At 51.1% G+C, this 21,597-nt stretch overlaps 1 protein-coding gene across 2 annotated transcripts; it reads right to left on the bottom strand.

The window, feature by feature from the left end:
- Positions 1-424: 424 nt before the first annotated feature.
- On the bottom strand, positions 425-20,423 carry GNA15 (G protein subunit alpha 15). 2 transcript variants are annotated; one of them, XM_074337560.1, is made up of 8 exons: positions 19,827-19,958; positions 19,331-19,400; positions 12,907-13,091; positions 8,784-8,938; positions 7,941-8,069; positions 5,488-5,617; positions 4,134-4,287; positions 425-1,373 (listed from the first exon to the last, which is right to left on the bottom strand). In XM_074337560.1, the coding sequence occupies exons 2-8, from the start codon at positions 19,398-19,400 to the stop codon at positions 1,147-1,149; spliced, it is 1,050 nt and encodes a 349-aa protein (XP_074193661.1). In that variant the 5' UTR covers positions 19,827-19,958; the 3' UTR covers positions 425-1,146. The 2 variants fall into 2 exon arrangements, with proteins under 2 accessions (XP_074193661.1, XP_019599615.1); XM_019744056.2 differs by lacking the exon at positions 19,331-19,400 and having other exon boundaries at positions 19,827-20,423.
- Between the last annotated feature and the right edge of the window lie 1,174 nt (positions 20,424-21,597).

Here is a 21,597-nt window from a genome sequence, read left to right as displayed (position 1 = left end):
CCCCGCCCCCGTGTGTGACTTTAGTCAAATGACTGTTTCTCTGTGCCTCCATTTCCTCATCTGTAAAATGGGGCTTGTGATACACAGGGCTTCCCTGAGGATGGTGGGATACCATCAGATGGAGTAAGTGGAGCCATCATCGTCATCTTCATCACAGACGGGTGGAGGCTGCTGCTGGAATTTTGGGTCAGTAGCAACAGAGGGTGGGCTTAAATGTGCCACCTGCCAGGGAGGGAGGTTGGACACCACCTTCTGCTCAAAGTGCACACCTTCCCGAATAGCTTTGGGTACTGTGCCCTGCACAGGTGGGTGGACAACAAGTAGAACTTTTTTCCTTCCTTCTCCATGTTTCTACCCCACCGGGGACAGGCGACCTGAGAAGGGATTGCGGGGGGGGGATAAACAGGACACCCCTAAAAAATCATAAGTCTCCAGAATGTCATTTCTTTAATGTCCACCCCACAAGGGGCCCCACAGAAGATGAGGGAATAAATACAGTAGGTTTTAAGATGCCGTGCGCCCAGCCCCCAGCCTAGGAAGGAGGGGCATGCCTGTGGGCCTTGGTTTCCCTCGTCTGCAAACCAGAACAGGACACACTATGAGCCGCGAGGCTCTGAAAGGGTCACTGTTTTCCAGGGTTCTCTACCCACCCCAAGAAAAGGGAAATCTCTGAGCTACCCAGACCTCAGGCTGGGAGATACCATCTCCTTCCGCCAGGAGGCGCCAGAGTCCGGTGCCTCGTCCTGAAAGTCCACTCCCGCAGCCCCGGGGATGTGCATCAGCCCCAGGGGGTTCTAGACTGCTGCCCAGCAGGGGTGAGGTTCCTGAGAGAGCCTCATCCACCCAAGTCCTACATCCTCTGCTTTCTTCACCTTTCCTCCACCCTGGCATCCCAAATGGCCATTATGCTCCCTTTCTGAGGAGGTAAACTGAATAAAGTGAGGGGATCCCAGGGGCTGTCCTGGCAAGGGGCAGAGAAGGGAGGGGCGGCGACTGGCCTTCCATTCCCGACTCACTTGTGGCCCTTCTGTCACCTGGGCCTGGAACGACAGGGGGCATCTGGGCTCTCTGAGCGCCGCCCCCTCCCACAGGTCCCGCCTGCCACGCACAGGTCTGAGCCCCGGGGGTGGATGGCAAGGGTCTAGGTCACAGCAGGTTGATTTCATCCAGGTAGCGGGCCAGCACCGAGTCCCGCACGTCCTTGAAGACCTTGCGGATGTTCTGTGTGTCCGTGGCGCACGTGTAGTGGCTGAAGAGGCGCCTGGAGCGCGAGCCCTTCTTGCCCCCGTCGGCGCCATCCACACAGCCAGCGTACATGCGTGTGTACATGTCCAGGATGAACCTCTTGGCTGCCTCCGCGTCCTGCTTCGGGCCTGGGGAGCAGGGGTGAGGGTAGTCAAGGCACGAGGCTCCTGTGGCGGTCAGGTGACCCTCCCTCCTCGGACCAAGGTGGGACTCTGGAGACTCTTCCCGATATGGGCAACTTAAGGCTTCAGGGACCCCAGGGACCGCCACAGTCTAGCACTCAGATCCCGTCTTTTGTCTTTTTTGCTGGTCACATGCCTCAGGCCTAGCCAGTGGGAGCATCAGGCTGGAGGTTGTCACATGACCTAGGATAGACCAACGAGCCTCAGCTCTGGGACTCTGGGTAGAACTGTGGTGATGGGAGACCCTCTCTCTTGGCTGGGCTTGGAGCTGGGGGGAATGGGATCCTGGAGCTGCAGAGACAAGCTAGTGCAAATGCGGAAACTGAGGTCAAGAGAAGGAGAGGAGATACCACCCTGGTGAGGCACATGGGCTGCCGTGTTGAAAGCACAAAGTGAGTTACAGGCCCAATGCCTGGCTCCACTACTTATTAGTTGGGCTGCCTTATATATTAATCTATGTAAGCTCTGTGAGCTCAGTTTCCTTGTTTGTAAAATGGGCATCAGAATAGTCCCAGGCCTCCCAGAGTTGTGAGGATTCAACGTAATCATGTTGAGGGCGCTGTAATCAATACTCAGAAGCCTTCCTGAGTGTGTGCTAGCATTGTCCTTTCAGAAAGGCAGGTTGCTTAGTGGTTAAGGCCTACCAGCCCTGAGGCCAGAATGTCTGGGTTGGAGTCCTGCCTCTGCCACTCCCTGGCTGTGACTTTTAGCAAGTGACTGCACCTCTCTGTGCCTCAGTTTCACCATCTCTAGAGTGGTGAGAAGGATGAGTCTTACTGCACAGGGTTTTTAAATGAGGATTAAACAAGTCAACATGCGAGCGTGCTTCCATCAGTGTTACATGTGTTAGTTGTTATTGGTTTATTATTATTATTTATTATCGCCACAAGTTTATTTAGTATAGAGGAATGAAGGGCTGAGAGCCAGAAGTTGGCACAGGGTGTTCCAGCCTCTTTGGCTGGGAGAAAAGGATGGATCATGAGGGTTCCCCACGACCTGAAGGGAAGCAAACAATCCTCAAAACTATTCACTTCATCCTTGTTCCCAAACTCTCCAAGCCATGGTCCCCTCCCAGGGCTGCTCAGCTCAGAAGCGGGTGAGGGGTGTCCAGGCCACCATCCTGAAACAAGTTGACATCTGTTGCCCAGACCCTGACTCTTGTGGTTATGATTGACTGGGATTGGTCATGGGGGCTCCAATGAGGTCAGGGAGTCACACCCATGATGATGTCACCACTAAGGGTTTCATCACTGTTGTTGATTGTGTATTGGAATGAATAGTGTTCCCCCAAATTCATGTCCACTCAGAATGTCAGACTATGACCTTATTTGGAAATAGGGTCTTTGCAGATATAATGAGTTAGGTTGAACTGAAGTCATTACTGAAATAGATTGGGCCCTAAATTCAATGACTTGTGTCCTTATAAAAGGGGGGGGGGGTGCCGGTTGGCTCAGTTGGTTAGATGCAGTGCTCATAACACCAAGTTTGCTGGTTTAATTCCCATATAGGCCAGTGAGCTGCGCCCTCCACAACTAGATTGAAAACAGTGACTTGACTTGGAGCTGATGGGTCCTGGCAAAACACACTGTTGCCCAATATTCCCCAATTAAAAAAAAAAAAAAAAGGGAGAGACAACCAGAGACAGAGAGAAGGCCATGTGACAATGGAGGTAGAGATTGGCTGAAATCTGATCACCCTGAGACAGTCATGCTATGAGCAGGCCCTGGATTAAGATACTAGATGAGAAAAGGGAGAAGGAGAGGGAGAGGGAGTGAAGAGAGGAAGAGGGAGACGGAGAGGGAGAGGGCAGGAGGGAGGGAGAAAAGAAGGAGGAGGAGGAGAGGGAGAAGGAGGAAGAGAGGAGGAAAGGAGAGGCCGAGGAGCACAGAACCACCAGATACATGATGCAAGAAGCCATCTTGGAAGTATATCTCCGATCCCAGCCACCCCAGCTGATGCCACATGGATCACAGATGAACTTCCCCACCTCAATCCTTCCCAAATTCCTGACCCACACAATCATGAGCCAAGCGAAATGGCTGGTCTACAGCCCCTAATTTTGGGGGGAGTTTGTTACTCAGCTGGGATACTTCTAGAAGCTCCCTTTATCTTGTCCCCTCTGGAAGATACACGAAATGATGCCCAACACATACCGTACTAATTGGCCCTCAGGTTGCACCAAGGGTTTGTTCCCAAACCTGTTGTATGCCTCTTGATTAATATACACGAGACTACACAAATCTATCAGTTACAAATGCAACATGAAAGAAGGTTGTTGTAGCTATGAAACTGAGCCATGTGCTTTGGAAAGCCTTGTTCACAGGTCAGTCAAGGATTATTTTAAAAATCACTATCAACGATGAAAAATTAGAAAAAGTTTCAAAAATCTAAGCAGATTCTGGAAATAGTTGTCAATGCCTTACGAGTATGGTTTATGTCCAACAGAGCCACACTCCAAAGATCTAGAGTATACATCCTTTCAGAACTCCACACTTTAAGCAATTGTGAGTATGGAGGCATCTGTTATTCTCTCCCAGTTCTAAAGATGGAGAAACTGAGAACAGAGTGAGGTTGGCCGTGGAATCTGGGTCTGGGACTCAGGTCTGTCCAATCATATTTAAAATTCCACTGACTCCAAGTTGGACAAGCATCTCTTGGGAGCTGCTTTTAGGAGGTGAAGGGTATAGAAAGTTCTAAAAGACTCACCCTGGAAACTAGGGAAGTAGGTAGCCAGGTGAGAGGTGGGGATCTTCTCCTCCAGGATGTCAGTTTTGTTGAGGAAGAGGATGACGGATGTGCTTTTGAACCAGGGCAGTTCCAGGATGGTGCCAAACAGGGCCAGACTCTCCTTCATTCGGTTCTGGGTTGGGAGACACAGGCAGGTCGTTGCTGCAGCCGGCCAGCTCAGCCCAACACAGGAGCCCTCCCCAACACGGAGATGGGGCTGTCAGCCCACCATCCAGTGGCTTGGGGTGCCCCCCTTTCTGCCCAGCTGAGTCTAAGGGGGTATGGCCAGCTGCCTGTGTGCGCCCACATGGTTTTGTGCCTCTACTGGTTTGACTAGCGTCCCCCTCTCACCCAAATTCATGTCCACCTGGAACTTCAGAATGTGACCTTATTTGGAAATAAGGTCTTTGAAGATGTAATTAGTTAAGAAGAGGTCATACTGGAGTTAGGTGGCCTTAAGTCCAATGACTGGTGTCTTTATAAAAATGGGAAATTAGGAAACAGACATGCATACAGGGAGGAGGCCATGTGAAGATGGAGGCAGAGATGGGGTGATGCACCCACAAGCCAAGGAACGCCAAGGACTGCCAGCAAACCACCAGAAGCTGGGAGAGCATGGGACAGATGCTCCCTCAGTCTCAGAAGGAACCAGCCCTGCCGACACCTTGATCTCAGACTTGTGGCCTCCAGAACCAAAAGAGAATAAGTTTCTGTTGTCTCAGCCCTGAAGTTTGTGGTCATTTGTTACAGCTGCCTGAGCAAACTAGGACATCTTGTGTGGCTCAATTCGAGCAAGAGCTGTGTCAGAATGACCTCAAACTCTTCTGTCTGATTCAGTCTGAAAGTCAAAATTATAACATCTCCCCCTCAGATACCCGAAATATCTATGTGAAACTTTAACCACTGAAAGCACACGTGTCAGAGACGATAGTCTGCCCGGTCACGATGGGTGTCCATCAGGAGAAGACGTCACAAAAGAAGATGGATCCTCACCAGTATTTCTGAAGGAAAGTGTGATGTCATCCAAGCAGTGTGACAATATTCCCAGGATAGCTTGTGTTGTGCTTGCAGGGGGCTGTGTCTCGGGACATGAGTGTCCCTCTGTGTGTGCACATGTGTGTGTCACTGGCAATGCAAATATTTGTGGATCTGAGTCTTGGGGCTCAATGGTGTGATCATGAAAGAATGAAAGGAGAGGCTCAAAGCCACGCCAGACACACTCAGGCCCTCCCAAGAGTCGCACTGGGGCTTCCTACTCAGCCATGGGTCCCTGGGCCCGTGGGGGGTGAAGAGCAGAGGACACGGAGCCCTAGCATCCACGGCGGCCCCTCACCTCTTGGTTGTTCTCCTCCAGGCATTGGTCATACTCGCTTAGCGAGGCCAGGTAGATGAGAGCGATCACATTCTCGAAGCAGTGGATCCACTTCTTTCGTTCTGACCTCTGCCCCCCGACGTCCACGATCCTACCGGAATTGACCCCTTTCAGAGCTTAGACCTAATCAGGACCCCACGGTGTGGCACCCCAGACCCCAGTCACATCTGGGACATGCCAAGATCAATGTAACTAACAGCAAGAATGGGGGCCCGCGCCTCTTATGTGTTACTGCGTTTCTCCTCCATGGGGCAGGTGTCTCCATGACGCCTGTTATACAGATGAAGAAACTGAGGTGCAGAGAAGAGAGGGGGCTTTCCCGAGCTTCTACTCCACTGGGCCGCCTAATTTCTACACCCATAAAGAAGAACAGAAGGTCAGACATATGTGGAGTTTGCCCTGGTTCTGGCTGCATGGCCTGGGGGAAACTGCAGACCGTCTCCACAGCTCAGTTTCCCCATCAGTGAAATGGGGAAGCTGTATTCTGGCTGGCCAGGGGAGTGTCCAGTGGCCACACAAATGGGCAAATGCCATCCACTCTGTGTGTGACCCATGACAAGGGCCCTGCCTCCACCCCCACACACCACAAAAAAAGCCTGACCCCCCTCCCGCCTTCCTGTGCTCTTTTCTAAGAAATGTGGGTCACTGATAAACAAGCCCTAGGGATACGACCGACTGTTACTCAGGCAGCCAACAGGAAATGCCAAAAGCCTCAGAGCAAGAAGGGACTTGCCCCACTATACAGGAGGGGAAAGAGGGTGGTATCCCCAAGACCAATCCCTCATTGCATCAGACTCCCTCAACCCCCCATATTCCAGAGTGAGATGTGGGTGCAGTGGTTAAGAGTGGGGTTCTGGAGAACGAGACAGACATGGGATACACGACTTGCCAGTCTCCCTTCTCAGAGTCTCAGTTTCCTCTGAGCCCTCACTCCACTGATTAACCTCTCTCTCCTTGGCCTAAGAACCTACTCAAATCTCCCACCTAAAAATCCCCTCCCCAGGCCAGCCTTCCCTGTGAACAGTCCCAACCTCTACCTTCACTCTTAAACTTGTATCCATCCATCCACCCACACACTTTTACATCCACTGATGTATCCATGTATCTACCCATCTACCCATCCATCCATCCATTCACCCACCCATCCTTCAATCCATTGATCCATCTATCTAATCACCTATCCATCATCCACCCACCCACCCACCAATCCACCCATCCATTCACTCATCCATCCTTTCGCCCACCTATGTATCCCCCCATCTTTCCAGCTGTCCTCCCACATTCACCAACTTCCACCCTGGCCTTGATCTGATCATCACTTTGAAAAAGGAGCCTCAACCTCAGCCCTTAACCGTGGGGGGCTCCCCATCTAATGCAGGAGACCCATGGCAAACAGATAAATTATGAACCTCCCTGGAAAGGACTATTGCAGAGGCCAGAAAAACATGTTTGGGACTGGGATGGGGCAGCCAGGGAAGTGAGAAACTCCACACGGTTGGGTTGAACACAAGCCGTTTCTAGGCATCACCCTGCACCCTCAACAGCTGCCTGCCATCAGCCCACAGACACGGAGCTTGCTAAGGTCACCAATGACTGTCTAACTGCCAATCGCAAAGTCACTTCTCTCACTGCATTCTTCCTGACCTCTCCTTGGCCTTTGACTTTGCCCATCACTCTGTCTGGACACTGTCTTGCTGCTCAGTCTTCCAGCTCAGGCCTGTGTGCGTCCAGCCACCTCCCAGATGCCCCAGACCTCTCAGACTCAACGTGTCCAAGAACTTCATTGTCTTATCTAAAACCCCCACCTTACAATCTACCCATTCACCTTGATGGGAAAGCTGGGAGTCATTCTTGACTTCCTACTCTCATTCCCACACTCATCCAGTCTTGCCCATTCTACACCAGAAACATTTCTTGCACCATACCCTCTTTTCTATCCCCAGAGCCACTGCGCTGACCCTTATCAATCCTTCCTGCTTGGACCATGGCTCCTGCCTCCTCCTGACCCCTAGTTTCACCCCCTCATTGACTACAGGGATCACTCTCTGAGCTTCCCCAGCCCCAAATCCATCCCTCTGGCACAGCTGTGACCACACAGTGTCTGTTTCCTCCTGCCCAGAAGCCCCTCAAGAGTCGGCACTAGTGAACTCCTACTCATCTTTCAATGTCATAATACCAATGTCCCCTCCTCCAGGAAGACCGCCCCTCCTGGAGCTCTGGTGCCTCACTCTGGGCTCTCCATGTCCTAGTCCTAACTTCACAGGGGGCTGGAGGTGTCTTTGTTCAGCTTTGCGTCCTTCAGCCTGGAAGACCCTTGAGGGCTAGGGCTAGGAGACTCCTACTCATCCCTCAGACCCCAGCTGCTTTGCCCATCCTCCAGGGAGACCTCCCCACCGCGGGGGCTGAACACTCACCGCAGGTTGGTTTTCTGCACGGAGAAGCAGTACTCATTGATGCCGGTGGTAGGCATACGGCTGCGAAGCACATCCTGGGCCGTGGGGACATAGCCCTCCTCAGTGATGCGGTCCAGGTGCGACAGGTAGCTGGGGAGCGAGGAGCCCTGAGCCCAGCCCTAACGCCTCCCTGGCTTCTCAGACCCACCACCCAGAGTCTGCTGGGGGAGGAGAACCCCCCCCAGGAGGGGCCAGGATATCTGGGGTCTGCGGGTGGCCCAGAGTACCACCCTGAGGCCGTGAGAGCATTGGGGAGAAGCAGCTTCACTCCCCCACGACTGTGTAACCTCAAGAACAGCTTCACGGGGGAGGGGCTGTCACCCAAGAGGGCACTGCCCCCCGAAATAGTGATGGCTTGGGAGCAAATCACCCTAGACGTGTATTACTGTGTGATGAGGAGCAGCATCACCCCAGAAATGGTGTCACTGGGGGCGGCATCAACCCAGGAGCTGTGTCACCCCAGGAATGACATCACCCCAAGAACAGGGTCACTGAGGAACAATGTCACCCAGGGTCAATGTCAGTCCAGGGCTAGAACTTCCCTGGATGTTCCAGGGACATCACCCCAGGAACAATGTCACCCCAGGGACAAGATCACCCTGGAGCATGACTATTCCACAGCCAGCCATGCCTAACAGCATGTCCCCACAGTGGGAGTCGGCCAGCCTGAGGTCCCCTCTGTCCAGGTGCGGTCCTGGGACTGGGTCTCCGCTCACCGTGTCTCAGCCGGCAGCTCAGCCCAGTGCTTGCCTTGCCCCTGCCCCCACCCCCCCCATGCCTACCACCCACAGACCCCAGACTCACTACACTGCCGAGTCAAGCAGGTGGAACTCGCGGCGGCGCTCGTAGCAGGCCCGGATGCCAGCGTCCCTCCACAGCCACTGCATGGCCATCGCATAGCGCTTTTCAAAAGTGGTCACTTTGTAGGGGTCCTGGCTCATGACCAGGCTGGCGTGGAGCTGGAGAGACAGACAGAGCTGGTCAGGCGGCCTCCAGACAACCCAGCAAGCCCCCTTCCCCCTCTTCCCCGCTGCCTCACTTCTATCCCAGAGCCCAGTGGAGTCCGTGCACATCCCTGCACATTCTCACTTCCTCTGCTCCTGTGATGTGCTCCGTCATTCATTCATGCATTTACCCACAGAGGAAGCACGGAGGAAAAGCACCAACCCCACTATGAGGGGCAGCAGAGGGCGCAGCTTCTGGAGGACGACGCAGGATAAAGACCATCACCCGTGTTCGCGGAGCGATTCCTATCCTGCTCTTTATAAACACAGTTCCTTGACTCCTAGGAGACAAGTCCCTACAGGTGTCCCCATTTTACAGATTAGGCAACTGAGGCACGAGAAATTCAACAACTTGCCCAGGTCAGCGGGAATGGGTAATGCCTGGGTGTTTGTGAATAGCCCCTGTGTAGGATCAATTAAAAAGTCTGCAGCCTGTTATGGGCTGAATTGTGTCCATTACCCTTGCCCTCTGCAAATTCTGTGTTGAAGTCCTATCCCCCGGACCTCAGGATGTGTCTGTATTTGGAGATGGGGGTCTTTATAGAGGTGATCAAGTTAATGAGGTCATTAGGGTGGGCCCTGATCCAATATATTACTGGTGTCCTTATAAGAAGAGATTGGGGGCAGGCCCGGTGGCTCAGGTGGTTAGAGCTCCATGCTCCTAACTCCGAAGGCTGCCGGTTCGATTCCCACATGGGCCAGTGGGCTCTCAACCACAAGGCTGCCGGTTCAACTCCGGATGGTGGGCAGCGCCCCCTGCAACTAAGATTGAACACAGCACCTTGAGTTGAGCTGCCTCCTGGATGGCTCAGTTGGTTGGAGCACGGGCTCTCAACCACAAGGTTGCCAGTTCGATTCCTCGACTCCCGCAAGAGATGGTGGGCAGCGCCCCCTGCAACTAAAATTGAACACGGCACCTTGAGCTGAGCTGCCGCTGAGCTCCCAGATGGCTCAGTTGGTTGGAGCGCATCCTCTCAACCACAAGGTTGCCGGTTCAACTCCCGCAAGGGATGGTAGGCTGGGCTGTGCCCACTGCAACTAGAAAACGGGACCTGGACCTGGAGCTGAACTGCACCCTCCACAACTAAGATTGAAAGGACAACAACTTGACTTGGAAAAAAAGGCCTGGAAGTACACACTGTTCCCCCAATAAAGTCTTGTTCCCCTTCCCTAATTAAAAAAAAGAAGAAGAAGAAGAGATTGGGACAAAAACATGCACAGAGGGACAACCACATGAGGACACAGGGAGAAGACAGCCGTCTGGAAGCAAAGGAGAGAAGCCTCAGGAGGAACCAAACTTGCTGACACCTTGATCTCAGATTCCAGCCTCCAGAATTGTGAAAAAATAAATTTCTGTTGTTTAAGCCCTCCAGACTGTGGCACTTGGTTGTGGCAGCCTGAGTGAACTCATACACAGCCTGAAAATGTATTGACTCCAAAGTTTTAAAAAACACAATCAAAATGAATAATAATTTTAAAATCAAAAATTAAGAGATACATCCTTCTAAAAATTCAGAGTAAAAATTATATTCAGTGAAGGTCCTGAATAGACCTTAATGTGCCTTGAATGAAGTGAATGTGGGTTCTTTGCTCTCAAAAGACAGGAGACTGGAAATGAGACAAAGATGTCCACTCACGTCATTTCTTCCTCTTTTTTTTCCTCTCATGCCATTTCTAATTAACACTGTACTGAGGTCCCAGACAGGGAAAAGAAATGAAAGGTGTCAGGTTTGGAAAGGAATAAATTACACTGTGGTTATTCACAGATGGCATGACTATATGTAGAAAACCCAAAATAGTCTAGAGATAAACTATTAGAATAAACAAGTGAACTTAATAAAGTCCCCAAATGCAAAATCAATAAACAAAAAACAAATATATGTCTCTATAATAACCACTAACTAGTGGAAAATTTTTAAAATTTAAGTCCCATTTATAGTAGCATCAAAAGATAGCAAATACCTAGGGATAAATCTAACAATAGATGTGAAACTGAGAAAGCACTCGTGTCCAAAATATACAAAGAATTTGCTACAAATCAGTAAAGAAAAAAAACTGAGGAACTATATATTTTTAAATGAACAAAAAACAAAAATTTAAAAAATGGGCAAAAGATTTGAACAGTTGCTTCACAAAAAGAGAATATCCAAGTGTCCAACAAACATAAAAAGGTATATAACCTCATTATTAATCAGGGAAATGCAAATAAAAACCACAATGAAATACCACCAAACACCCAAAAGAATGTCTCAAATGAAGCGACAGACAGCATCAAGTGTTAGCAAAGATGTGGAGGAACTGGAACTCTGCACGTACTGCTGGTGGAACTGTGAATTGCTACAATTACTTGGAAAATAGGTTGGTGTCTCCTACTAAAGTTGATCGTACACGTCCCTTATCATTCAAATCTATTTCTAGGTAAACACCCAATGGAAATGCATGTATTTGCATAAAATATATGTAGATGACCCAACTGTCAACAACATTAGAATGAATAAATAAATAATCCGTGGCATACTTTTATTGTGAAAATAAACTAATCACAACTATACCCCCCAAAATGGATGAATCACAGATATACTCTTCAGCACCAGATCCCAGACATAAAAGAACATTCTGGAAAAGTCCAGAAAATTTGAGGTAAAAAAAACAGGCAACCACGTATGGTGATGGAAGCTGGGATAGTGGTTATCCTTGGGGGGAGCGTCCTTCTCATCTATAAAATGAAGTAATAGCTGAAAGAGGTTATTGTGAAGATTAAATAATCATATCACCTGCTAACGCTGGAATGATGTTACATTCCAAGCACTGTTTTGAAAGCTTTGGGCACTTTTCATTTATTGTTCTTATATCAGTTCCATGAGGTAGAAACCACCAACCCCTAATCACTCTTCCAAAGTCCTTGGATCAGCTCAGATTCACAAATCAGAAGCTTTCAGATTTTAGAAAGATGATGTGATCTCACACCTGTGAGGATGGCTATTATAAGACACAAAACAAACAAAAAACAGCAAGTGTTGGCGAGGATGTAGAGAAATTGGAACCCTTGTGCACCGTTGGTGGGATTGCAAAATGGTACAGTGCTGTGGAAAACAGTATGGTGGTTCCTCAAAAAATTAAAGATAAAATCACCACATGATCCAGCAATTCTACCTCTGGGTGTTCCTCAAAAAAAATGAAATCAGGATCTGGAAAAGACATGAGCATTCCATGCTCCTTGCAGCACTATTCTCAATAGCCAAGAGGTAGAAACAACACAAATGTCCATGGACAGATGAACGGATAAAGAAAACACGGTCCATCTAGACAATGGAACAGTGTTAGGCCTCTAGAAAGAAGGAAATTCTACAATAGTCAACAATGTGGATAAACCCTGACAACATCATGTTAAGTGAGACATGCCAGAAACAGAAGGACAAATACCGTGTGACTCCACTTACAGGAGGCACCCAGAATAGGCAGAGCCCAGGGAACAGAGCAGAACACGCTGGGGGAGGAGGGTTTCCCTTCCTTTGGATAGATAGTTCTAGAACTCTGCTGCACAACATCCTGCCTCCAGTTAATAATATCGTATTATGCACTTAAAATTTAAGAGGGTAGATCTCATGTTGAGTGTTCTCACCACAATAAAATAAAATTTAAAAAAAATTACTGCAGCCCCTCCCAGCAGTAATCAGTCCATGGTATTGATATCTCCACCAGGGAGCAATCACTGACCCAGGACTCCCACCGGCACTCAGTATCATGGAGTCCAAGCCTCGAGCCCTGGAGGTGCATGGGGGAGCTGTTCTTCACAAAGACTTAGGGGCCCAAGGGGACACAGCTGTGCCCTGGGGGTCTGAGGAAACACAGCCTAGACCTGAGCATCCTAAGGGACCCGACCCCCCAGCGTGGCACCCACATGGCAGCCCTGGGACGCTCACCTTGTTCTCCGGCCTGCTGAAAGGGATCTGCAACCGGTCCATGGCCTCGATCATGGCCCGCATGGACACGAAGATGTTCTGGTACACCAGCGGCCGGAAGCCCTTGCGGTCCTCCTCCGAGTAGCCGGCGCCGTGGATGATGCGCATCTGCTTGATGAACGTGCTCTTCCCGCTCTCGCCCGGGCCTGCAGGGTCACGCGATCACTCAGCCTCAACCCGGGCCTCCCAGGTTCAAGTCCCTGCTCAGCCAGGGCCACGCTCTGGGACCCACGCTCTGGGACCTTCACCACCCTGTGCCTCGGTCTCCCCACCGGTAAACCGTGGATCACGTTAGGCCCTGCCTGCTAGATCGACGTGAGAGTGACTTCATCATAAGGTGCTCCTAGTAGGGGTTGGCAAACTACTGCCCTCCAACCAAATCCAGGCCGCTGCCTGTTTTTGCAGGGCCAGAGAGGTTTTACAGTTTGTATGTTTTTTCCATTTCTAATACTTTTCATGGTTCCAGTTTTTACACTTTTAAATGGTTGAAAGGAATCAAAAGGAGATTGGTTTGTGACACATGAAAATTATATGAAATTCAGGTTTCAGAGTCTGTCAATAAAGTTTTATTGGCACACAGCCACACCCATTTGTGTACAATTGTCCATGACTGTTTTCTCATTACATGAGAAATGGCAGAGTTGAGTAGTCAGACAGAAACACTCTGCCCACAAAGCTGAAAATATTTACAATCTGGCCTTTACAGGAAAAGTTTGTGGACCCTGGCTGTAGAGCATGCCTAGACACAGTAAAAGCTACATTAGTGGTCACTATTATTAGTAGTATTAGTGTTTGCCATAATTATAATTGCTATTATTTACTATAATAATTTCAGGTAGAAAAACTTTAGTGAAGGAAATAAAACAGGATAAATAGATAATGAGAGTTTAGGTGACTACTATAGCTGAGCGTCAACAAAGGCCCCTCGGTGGAGGTGATTTGTGGGGTTGAGATCTGAAGGCTGGGAAGGTTGCTCTTGTGCCAAGATTTGGAGAAAGAACACACCCTACAGAGGGCACAGCCCATGCAAAGGTCCTGGGGCAGGATAGTGCTTGGCGTGTTGCACAATGAGGAAGCCTGTGTGGTTGAAGTAGAGTAAGTGAGGGAGAGGGAGGGAGGAGGTGAGGGCAGGGAGGAGATGGGGGCAGGTCGTGCAGGGCTTTGTGGGGAGGACTTGAGCTTTTACCCCAGGGAGGTGGAAGCCCTGGAGGGCTGTGGGCAGAGAAGGGGCTGGACCTGACTCGTGTGCTCACAGGCGCCCTCTGGTGACTGCTTCAGGGAGGACAGATGGGGTGGGGCAAGGGCAGAAGCGATTGCACTGATCTAGGCGGGAGACGATGGGGTGGACTCAAGAGCTGGCGAGATGGGGACACATTCGTGAGATATTTGGGGGACAGAGTCACCACCACCTTGCTGATCGACGAAAGCGGGGAGAGGGCTCCTTGCAGGGTCAGCTGCAGAACTGGCAGGGCCCAGTGCAACATGAAACCACAGGGACCTTCTGAGGGAGGGGCACTGGGGGGCTGCCGGAGTCACTGGCACACAAAGCCAGCCGTGGGTTCATGATAACAATTCTGGAATCTTCAAGAGTCCGGGACCAGAAGCTCAAAGTCCAAGGCTCAGCTCCCTGCTGTCTGAGCTCTGAAATCTCCCTCTCTGTCTGTGCCTCAGTTTTCTGTAAAATGGGTGTGATAGCCTGGTGGGAAGTGAGGCCGGGAAACTCCTCCAACATCTGGTCACCTGGCCTGGCTCCTGGGGGCAATGACGGGGGTTTTCCAGGGATAGGAGTGGGGACTGGTGCAGGAGGAACTGGAAAAACCGCAAAAAGGGAAGGGGTGGCCTGGTTGGAGTCCAGAAAGAGGAAATGGGAGCATAGGGAGGAGGAGTGGAGAGAGTAGGGAGCAAAGAGAAGGGGGTGCCATCTTGCATCACCCCCAGGGGCTCCCTGTACCCTGTCCACCCCCAGCACATCTGAGGGCAAGGAGGGCAGGTCTGGGGTAGCTCCAGGTGTTGTAAGTCCGCTGGAGTCGAGGTCCAAGAAACAGAGATGCTTAGTGAAGGACATTAGGAGGAAATTGGGAACACTGGTGGGAGAGGGTCAGGGTTGCCTGGGCGGACGGTATTCCATCATGCTCATCACCTGCTTTTGGTCACGGTCCTGGGGGGGTCTTTGATTTTTAGTGTCACTCAAACCCACAGAAGTGTTTAGGAGTAAAAGGCATCAGGTCCTCAATTTACTCACAAACAGTTCAGAAAAAAATGAATATGTATGTATTAAATACATAAATGTATAGTAAATAAATTATCGCTATAGTCATGCACTAAATAAATTAAAAGTATGTACACACATACTTACACATAACATATACATGTGTATATATTTAGTGGGGAGAAGAATAAAGGAAATATGGTAAAATGTTAACATTTGCAGAACAATCCAGGTGCAACTTTTCTATAAATCTGAAAGTATTTCAAAATAAGCTAAGAAAGTATTTCAGAAAAACAACTCTAACTGCAGTGTGAGATGCTGGATTGGATACTGGAATAGAAAAACAGCCTTCGTGAAAAAGACAGTGAAATCATGAAATCCACTGCTGATAACGATTGTTATTGTCTGGAGTTTAGTTAACAGTGATGTGACAGGAAGGAGCCCATGTTAATTTCTCAGCTGTGACAATCGCACTGTGTTCTACAAGATGCGGACATGAGGGGAAGCTGCTCAGGAGTGGGGCGATTCCGTGTACTATCTTTACAACTTGCCTGTGCATCTAAAATTATTCCCAAATAAAAAGTTTCCTTAAAAAAAAGCACCCCATAGGTCCACAATCTGAAGCTCTCCAATGTGGGGCCATATGTGTCTCAGGTTCTGAAATTTCTTGGATTTTAGGAAGGGGACATGTCAAGCTCACTGAATATTCCAGAAGTGAAACATCTGAATGGCACAGTCACCAATATAAACCCACAGCCTCACTTCCCACTGACAAACCTAGGGAGACCGGCCAAGGGGGATAGCAGAGGTGGCTGAGCCTGCGTGCCCTGGAGAGCTGAAAGTGTGAAGCACCATCTGAGCCAAGCCTCCGGGCGAGAGAGAAGGCTCTTGGCCCCACATTTCAGGTGGGGAAACTGACTCCCAGATCGGTTGAGGAGAGTGCCTTGGGTCATGCAGCTGGCGAGTGGCCAAGCTGGGACTCAAACCCAGTTCTGTCTGAGCCCCAGAGCTCATGGGCTTTTTATTCGTCATATGGGGAAGTTCCCCATGTGCTGCCTAAACAATAACAACAACAACAATGATAATAACAATCGTTATCAGCAGCAGCACAGTAAGCATGATTTAAACTCTTGGCATCTGCCAGGACCGGGGCGAAGGTACTCTGTGCGTGTCCTCAGTCAATCCTCATAAGATTCCTGCTGTTGTCCCATTTACAGAGGAGACATGGAACTCAAAGAGGTGGCATGCCTTTCCCAGGGTCACACAGCTAGTGGAGAAGCAGAGGACTAAAGTCAAGCCCTATGGGTCCTTCACTCACAGAATGGGACACGGCCAGTCAGCTGGGTCAGGCGTCATCAAAATATCAGTTAACGTGGTGTTTCTACAGATGCTCAGAAGCTGGATGGCGCCTCCAGTGCTGCCAGAGACGGCGCTGAGACCTACAGCAGGAGACTGCAAGCTATGACCTTCCTCTTGGTTGCTTTCCAACTCTCAGACCTCTGGTCTTCCCAGAAGCATAGAGAACAAAGGTCTCAGGAGGCAACAGTTAACTTTGTTGCAATGCACTGATTCTTTTTCTCTTCTGTTTTATTAAAGAAAAAACAATCCTGGCCTCGTGGATGGGTCACAACCTGAACTCTGAAAAACTCCTCGGGTGGAACCCCCTCTTTGTAGCCCATGCCTGTCCTGAAGCCACTAAGGAACCCGGAAACTCTCCAGCTCCCCCACCCCGCTCCTGGTCTGCTTCAGGAACCACCACCACCACCCCACCCCGGCCCCTTATGGGGCTGGGGGCTGCTGTGGGGAGAGCTGTGTCTACTTGGCAGGGGCCTCGCAGCCCAGACAGGAAGTGATACTTCCTCCTGGGGCGGGATGAGGAAGTGGAACCCAGCAGAGCCGGGAGGAGCTGGGCCAAGCCCTGGGCATCACGAGACAGTGTGTGGCTTCTGCCACGGAGACAGCAGCCTCAGGCCGCCACCCACCCCAGGAAACAGGGCTTGTGGGGCCCAGGAGCCAGGCTGGGCAGCCAGGCACTGGAAGGCAGGCAGCTCAGCTTCTGTGTCCAGTTCTGTCGCAGACTGGCCACTAACCCAGACCACTCCTGTTGCTTCCTTAGGCCTCAGTTTCCCCATCTGTCATGGGAGTTCTATGGTTTTTCTCTTCCGAGGCACGTTGACAGGTTGGTCAAGCACACAGGCTTGGAACTGGAATGCTAGGCTCCCATCCTGGCTGTGTGACCTTGAGCAAGTCTCTTCACTTCTCTGGGCCTTGGTTTCCCCATCTGCAGTCACGAGTAGTCCCTACCTCAGGTGATATGGACAAAGCTGGCTTCATTCTGACTTTTCCCCCTCCCCAACATGGTAATCGCTTCCTGTCAGGTTCAGACACCCATGGCCCCTTGGCCTCCATCCTTAAAAGGATCAGCAAATCTCCAGGACAAAATTTACTTCGCATTCAATTCCTGTTTTCAAGAAGGGAGGGAAGTGTGGAGGTGGCCCTCAGGGCTGGGATAGGGGTGATCGAAACCAGTCCACAGGGCTGTCCACAGGGCCACCCTCAGTGCTTGGGTACACAGACAACCTCCTCTCTCCCCTTCCCCTCCCCACACGAGCAGAACGGGCTTCCTGATTTGGGGCTGACTGTGCAGTGGTCGGAGTGGTGTGGGGCAAGGGTCGTTCCCAGCTCCAGGAAGATATGGTACAGCTCTGGGGGAAATTGCCCCTGAATCAGGATTGAGTCATTCATTCATAAAGCATGCACTGGGCATCTGCTATATGTTAGTTTCCTTGTACTCCTGGGCTACGTGCTGGGAACACAGGAGTGAATAAGACAGACATGGCTCCCACTCTTGTATTGTTTGCTATATAGCTAGAGAGACAAACAATAAACAAGTAAACTCTTAAGAGAGTATCAGTGAGTGAGTGCTATGAAGAAAAACTGAGCAGATGACGAAGAAGGATGGGCCTGTCTTTGCAGGCAGAGAATTCAGGGAAAACTCTGAGGAGGTGACACTTGAGCTGAGACCTGCTTTGAGTGAGAATGCCAGTCATGCAAAGGCTTGGGTGACAGTGAGAATTCTTGGCAGGGAGAATGGCAAGTGCAAAAGCACTGAGGCATGAATAAAGGAAATTTAATGTGTAAGGAAAAATTACTAACATTGATAAACCCCTAGCCTGACGGATGCAGAAAAAGGACTGAAGACAAAGAATGGGAGAGGGGACATCACTACAGATCCTACAGATACAAAAAGGATGACAAGGGAACGTTATAAACAACATTATGCCCATAAATTTGACAACTTCGAAGAAATGGACAAATTCTTTGAAAGACATCAATAACCAAAGCTTACTTGAGAAGAAATAGATAGCTTAAATGGGACTATTTATTAAAAATAATAAGTGATATATTAATGTCACATATATTATTTATATAATAATAGCCTACCTATTACGTCAAATAGAGATAGCTATTAAAGCAATTAAATTCTTAATCAAAAAGCTTCCCGGCTCAGTTTCACTGATGACGTTACCAAACATTTAAAAAAAAACATGAAATATTCAATGAGGAGCAAGGAAGCCAGGTGGTTGCCACTGAAAGATTATGGCCAGTAGAAGGAGCTGGGGTCTGAGAGGTCAAGAGGGGGGCGAGTTTGGATTTATGCCGTGCCAGCTCACCTTGGGGAAATAAATGTGGGGAGGATTCTTTCACCTACTTCAGCAAGAGGGAGCAATGTTAGAAGTTGGAAGGGTACTCAATTAAGGTGCAGCTCCTGGGGGTCCCGTGCTCCCTTCTCTTGCCTCTCTCCACTCCTCAGGACTTTCCACCAAGCAAGGGAAGAGAGGTGACTAGACAGATGACCAGCCTCTCTGTCCTGGGCCAGGCAGATGTGACTTCAGGACGCCTGGGGCCTTCCCCAGCCCCCATTCAGGGCTCAGGGGGTCGTGGGTGAGTTTCCAAGGCCAGCGTCCTTGGAGCCATACACAGGGCAAAGTGGTTGGGGCAGTGGACACATGCAGGTGATGACACCTGAGGTTTCAGAGGTCACAATCTCAGAGCATCACAATCCACACCATCCCCCTACTCCCTCACCCTGTTTAACTTTCTCCTCGATCTTCTGGCTTCCAGAAATTATTTTATCTGCTTTTAGTTTACAGGCTTAATGTCTGTTTCCCTCACCAGAAGAAGAGGAGGCAAGGACAACTTCCATCTCCTTTGCTGCTGTGTCCCCAGGAGCTACTCCATACATCTTGAATGAATGAATAAATGAATCAGAGCCTGTTGGCAATGCTCTGCCCTCTGGATTCATGCTAATAAATCTCCAGAACCCATGTCAAGCCCTCCCCTGCTGGCCTGCCATGCAGGGAGGGCCGCCTAGAGATGGAGGGAGAGGGCAGGGCTCCTGAGCTCATAGTTCCCTTCCCATGACACACAGCCGGTACGGCGTGCTGGGCCTGCCAGGCTGGAGCTGGGCCACCAGGCCACCTCCATTCTTGCAGATGCCCTGCAAGATGGCCAGGCCCACTACATGCACCTTTGGACTAGGACTGGGCCACTCTGTACCTCAACCTTCTCATCTGGCAAATGGGTTCCCAGGCCGTCCGGGCAGGTGGAGGCGAGGACCCCCTCCTCCAGCTCTCCTCCCGCTGCCCATCTAGCTGGGCCCTGGGCTCACCCAGCAGCAGGAGCTTCAGCTCGCCGCGGTCCCGCTTCTTCTGTTCCAGGAGGATCTTGTTGATCTCCTGGTCGATTCGGGCTGCCGTCTTCTCGTCCTCCGTCAGGCACCAGGGGCAGCAGCGCCAGGTCAGGGAGCGGGCCATGGTGTGGGGCCTCAGAGGGCACAAGGAGGCATGGCCCCGGCCCCCCGGGGAGGGCACCCCCACCCCGCCGGCTCCGGGGTGGGCTCCTGGCAGCCGGGCGTGAAGGGGCCTCCCTCTTCTTGGGGGTCACCCCCCAACTCCGGGGACCCCCGACTTCCCGGCCTGGGGTACCCAGGTGGCCCAGCTCGGCCTGAAAGCAGGGCACAGGACGGGTTCGTTCGTGGGGAGGAGGAGAAGAGGGGTGCGGAGGCTCAGGGCTCCCCACCCATCTCCAGACCGGCCGGGCCCTGCCAAACAGGTTGACGGTGGCGGCGAGGAGGGGGGGGGGTTGCCCCTGGAGAGGGCGGGGCGGCCTCGAGGAAGGGCCCCAGCGCAGTCTGGGTCCCGGCAGCCTGCTGGGCCCTCCTTCCTCATTCTGGAGAATGGGTGTACTCCATCTTCCCGGGGCCTCTGACCCCGCCCCGGGCTGGCCTCAGACCCACCCCCAGCCCCTCCCCGCCAGGCCTCAGAAAACCAACAGCGAAGGCCCGGCGGGCGGCACCTACTGTTTCAAGTGCATCCGAGTGGGGGCTTGTTTCACACACATCGCCCAGAGTTACTGCGATCACCCCCTATGTAGATGAGTAAACTGAGGCAGACATCATGATGCGACTTGCCCCTGGGGCAAGGCTGGGACCAGAGAGAGCCTGTAGCCGAATCTCACCCAATGTGCCCCAGGGTCTAAATGCTGACCAGGCAGCTTTGGGGAGGGGCCATTCATTCTCCCTGCAAACACTGATTGAGCACCTACTGTGTTCGAGGCATTCTAGGCACCGCAAGGAACAAACTGACAAAGTCCCTGACTCCTCTACCTAATATTCTAGTTAGAGGGACAGGTAACGAAAGACATTTTAAAAAATATTCAAGCCTGTTGGATGGTGATAAGTTCTGAGGGAAAAATGAAGTGGCTGCGGGAACTGGGAGATGTTGGGGGACTTGGGCTCTGACTTCACACAGGGAGTCACAGAAGGTCATGCTGACCAGATGACATCTGGGACCAGGAGGAGACAGGGAGCCTGAGCACAAGAGGACCCTGGGAGTTGAACCCGCTGGTCAAGGGCCCCTGCCCTGACCCCCTTAGCCCTCAGGACCCTCAAAGTTGGACAGGAATGCAGGGGGTGAACATATGGCTGCTTTCTAGACTCTCACAGCCAAAGAGGGGGTCACAAGTTGTCTCTAATCTAGCAGATCTTGGCCATGTCTGGGTGCAGAATCCCCTTCAAGAGATTCTTGAAAGCTCTAGAAAGTTCTGGAACACCGCTCCCTCCTCCCCCCAGATATACATAATACAGGGCTCTGGACCCCTCACAGATAGCACTATCAAGGCTCAGAGAGGGTGAGTGAATGCCTGGGATCACACAGCAGCAACCGTCACCCTCCCCCACACCCCAGCCAGCACGTAAGTGCTGAGGTCCAGTTTTCTCTGCTGTTGAATCATGACCAATGGCAGGTGGGAAGTTTGATAGGGGCTCATCAGGTCACTGGGGCCAGCAGGCCTTGCCCTGCCCACCCACCCTCCGCCCTCCAGCAGGATGGCCCTGAGGAGGTAGGGGTGACTTCCCACTGATGGCAGGTGAAGAAAAGCAG

This window comes from Rhinolophus sinicus, linkage group LG07 (genome assembly GCF_036562045.2).
Source record: "Rhinolophus sinicus isolate RSC01 linkage group LG07, ASM3656204v1, whole genome shotgun sequence".
NCBI lineage: Eukaryota > Metazoa > Chordata > Mammalia > Chiroptera > Rhinolophidae > Rhinolophus > Rhinolophus sinicus.
The sequence above is the reverse complement of the archived record's forward strand: the minus strand, read 5'-3'. Positions and strand labels throughout refer to the sequence as shown.